Here is a 3,337-nt window from a genome sequence, read left to right as displayed (position 1 = left end):
TGTGGCGGGCTCCGGCAGCGGGACCGTGAGAGTCCAACCTCCCCTTCCCGAGGGCCAGGGGATGGCAGCCGCAAAGGGACATCGCCAAGCGAAGGGGGAGGAAAAAAAAATCAAATTAAAGGACAAAAGCAGCGGTGGCTTCCGCGCCCAGGGACAGGCAGAACCAGAGGAGGTGGCTGTCGGACACCGGCGCGGTGGCACGGCATGGCTGCACCCTCGGGGGCTGATTGTCACTTGGCCCTTGGCTTGGGCGCTCCCCGAAGTCGCCGGGCTTCAGATTTTTTTGTGTTTTCTTTTTGTTTTCGTTTTAAAAAGAGCAGCATTTGGTTTGACTGTAAAGAGATGCAAGTCGGGCGCTCCCGCCGGCCGGCCAGGTGCTGAGTGCGTCTGTAAATCCTTGCTCAGCTGAGACGGGTTCCTTAATAGCAATAATATTAAGTAAAAACCCCCAGAACAACAAAAAGTCTCCTTTTTCGCTCAAAACCTGATTGGTCACAGGCACCGAGCGCCGCCCGGGGCAGCTCCATCGGGGCCACGCTGCCGGCCGGGGGCTGCCGGCGAGCACCCACGGGTGCCGGGGGCCACCCGCTGCCGGCCGGGCGCTGAGCCCCGCTCCTTGGCGTGGGTGAGCTGGAGGACGCGCCGCCGTCCGGCCCTCAGTTCCCCCGGTAGACCTCGATCCTGCTGGTTTTGGCCAGCATGTCGATGATGTGCGCCTCGAAGTCGGCGTCGTGCACCCCGGTCTTCCTGAACTCGCCGGCGTAGCGGTTGTTCTCCCAGTAGTGGTGCCAGTTGCCCCGGCTGTCGGCGCCGAACCCGAAGACGTTCACCTGCGGGGCGAGAGGCAGCAGCCAAAAACCGAGTGAAATAATAAATAATAAAAAAAAAGCCAGCCCTGCGAGGTGTGGGAGCAGAAACCACCTCCCAGCGGGCGTCCCTGTGCCACCGCCACCCACCTCGTCGCAGACGTGCAGGGCGAAGAAGAGCACCAGCATGCCGGTGGAGGGGTAGCGCCCGTGGTGCTCCGTCCAGCGGTCGTGGATGTACTTGAAGAAGGCGGGGTTGTAGATCTGCACCTGGCAGGGAGGGAGGCGGGATGCTGGCTGAGCGGCCCCGCACGCCGTGTCTGTCCCCCCACCCCCGGGGCAGAGGCGTGGGGCCGTCCTTACCTTTTCCTTGTCCACCCGCAGGAAAGGCTTCACGGGCGCGTAGGTGCTGGGGCAAAAAAAGACAAGCAAAGGGGATGGTGGAGACGGGGTGGAGGAACAAAGGAGCCCCAGCCGTGAGCATTCGCCCCTCCCAGCACGGGACAAAAAGGCCCCGAGGCGATGCCTATTCTCTGCGTGTGACACGAAGGACGACGGCGGCGGTGCCACCGGGTACTTACAACCTGATCTGGCCGGTGGAGAGGGCGCTGGCGATCCAGAGCAGGTCCAGGGTCTTGAAGGGCACCAGCACGAAGCTGACGTTGGCAGGCAGGTTCTTGGCACTCTCGGGGTACATGAAGTGGTGCGTGGTCCGGCCGCCCACGTCCCCCTCGAAGCCCACCGTGGGCGCCTGGTTCATCCTGGGGACAGAGGCGGGCGCTGGGGCGCGGAGGGGCCGGGCGAGCCCCCAGCCCTGCCGTGGGGGTCCCGCTTTTAGGGCACGTTTTCTCATCCCAGCCCTCACCTCATGACAAAGTCGTGCCCGTCGATCTCGGGCCCGTAGCCGGAGCCGCGCAGGTTGCCCGAGTTGCCCACCACGGCGCAGCGCCGGCAGTGGCGCGGGTCGCGCCAGCGGTAGGGGTTCTCGCCCGGCACGATCTGGAAGAGCTTGCTCAGCACCTCCTGCGTGTTGTGGGACTTGAACTGGGGCTGCAGCATCTGCGGGGTGACAGGGAGGGCGGCGGGGGGGCGTCAGGCAGGGGGGCGGCACCGGCAGCCCCCTCCCCACCGCTCCGAGACGGCGCCGAGTGCAGGGGGCCTGGTGGTGCGGAGATGCCGCGGGATCCCAAGGGGGGGGTAAAAACAGGGCAGTGAGCAAGGGAGGGAAGCTGCAAATGGGGGAAGGATTAAAAAAAAGAGTCAAAAATACGGGAAATGAGGCCCAAAATGCTGGGCCTGCCCCATGTGGCAATTAAATCAGCTCGGAGCCACTTGGTGGCCATGGATGCAGGGACGAGGCGCTGCCCAGAGGAGTTTCCAAAGCGCTTGGGCCCCACACCCCGCCGGGGACGCTCACCATCCACCACCGCTGGACGTCCGGCGGCAGCTCCATGTTCTCCTTGGTCCACACCGGGGAGACGCGGCCGTCGTAGCGGCTGTCAAACCAAGCCGCCGCGGCGTCGGCGGCGTCCTCGGGGCAGCGGCGGCAGGCGCAGCCCCTCGGGTACAGCCCCCCGTGGCCCAGCCGCCGCACGCCGGCGTAGCCGGGCACCAGCTTCACCCGGTGGATGCCGCCCAGCCCGCCGGGGTCCAGGTAGGCGATGCTGTGGTGGGAGTAGGTGAAGAGCACGGACATGACGAAGACGAGGAGGAAGGCGGTCGAGAGGAAGCAGAGGCGCAGCGAGCACTTCATGGCGGGCGGGTGGGCACGGCGGGCGCTGCTCGCCTGGCATAGGGCTGGGGCGCGGGGCGGGCGCGGGAGGGGGCCGGCGGGCGCGGGGTGGAGGCAGGCGGCCGGTGGGGCTCCCTGTGGGGTGCAGAGATGTGGGTCACCGTGGGGAGAGGGCACAAAGCCCGGCATGCGTGGCCTCGGTGGCCAGGAGGGCTTTGCACTGCTATGGGGTGGGGTTGGAGCACCCCTACCTGCCGGGGCGCAGCTTTCCATCCGCCTGGCGCGGCGCGGCACGGCTCGGCACGCCGGGCTCAGCCGTAGCTCCGCGTCCCTGTGGCTCTGCGGGCTCGGGGACCCGTCCCCAGCTGGCTCCGGGCTGCAGCAGCACTCATCGTCCCTGCACCGGGGACACCTCGGGGACAGCAGCCTGCAGTGGAAAGGGGGGGACGGACGTTGGACCCGGGCTGCTCCCCACAAAGCCCTCGTGGGGATAAGGGCAAAAATCACCCCGGCACCGCGGCCGATCGCTTTGCAGAGCCAGCTGGGCGCTGGCGGCACCCTGCCCGAATTATTAACCCGCTCGCAAATATTTGCCCAGGCCGCGAGAGGAAGGGAGCCGGCGAGCATCCTCCCTCCGTGGGCATTTCCCCGCCCGCAGCCAGGGGCGAACGTGCCCTGCAAGGGCATTTCTGCGGAATTAACGCCCGAAGCAACCAGTCCGTGGTGAGCGGGGCATCGTGGCCACGGCGCACCCATGGGTGCCACCTGCCCCGGGTGCCCCAGAGAGCGTCGCCCATCG

At 66.8% G+C, this 3,337-nt stretch overlaps 1 protein-coding gene across 1 annotated transcript; it reads right to left on the bottom strand.

Annotated features, from left to right (window-relative positions):
- Positions 1–279: 279 nt before the first annotated feature.
- ST3GAL2 (ST3 beta-galactoside alpha-2,3-sialyltransferase 2) lies at positions 280–2,965 on the bottom strand. Its single transcript, XM_035337117.1, has 7 exons — positions 2,790–2,965; positions 2,224–2,673; positions 1,672–1,865; positions 1,388–1,567; positions 1,170–1,215; positions 957–1,076; positions 280–830 (listed from the first exon to the last, which is right to left on the bottom strand). The coding sequence occupies exons 2-7, from the start codon at positions 2,557–2,559 to the stop codon at positions 657–659; spliced, it is 1,050 nt and encodes a 349-aa protein (XP_035193008.1). The 5' UTR covers positions 2,560–2,673; positions 2,790–2,965; the 3' UTR covers positions 280–656.
- Positions 2,966–3,337: the final 372 nt, after the last annotated feature.

This window comes from Oxyura jamaicensis, chromosome 11 (genome assembly GCF_011077185.1).
Source record: "Oxyura jamaicensis isolate SHBP4307 breed ruddy duck chromosome 11, BPBGC_Ojam_1.0, whole genome shotgun sequence".
Classification (NCBI taxonomy): Eukaryota; Metazoa; Chordata; class Aves; order Anseriformes; family Anatidae; genus Oxyura; species Oxyura jamaicensis.
Note: the sequence above shows the minus strand (reverse complement) of the source record. Positions and strands in the feature narration are given on the sequence as shown.

Excerpts from the sequence above, each read along its gene's own strand:
- ST3GAL2 (XM_035337117.1), bottom strand. The coding sequence starts at position 2,559 with ATGAAGTGCTCGCTGCGCCTCTGCTTCCTCTCGACCGCCTTCCTCCTC. Across the intron at positions 1,866-2,223 it reads ACGTCCAGCGGTGGTGGATG|ATGCTGCAGCCCCAGTTCAA; the intron begins GTGAGCGTCCCC and ends GTCACCCCGCAG. Across the intron at positions 1,216-1,387 it reads TCCACCGGCCAGATCAGGTT|CACCTACGCGCCCGTGAAGC; the intron begins GTAAGTACCCGG and ends TTTTTGCCCCAG.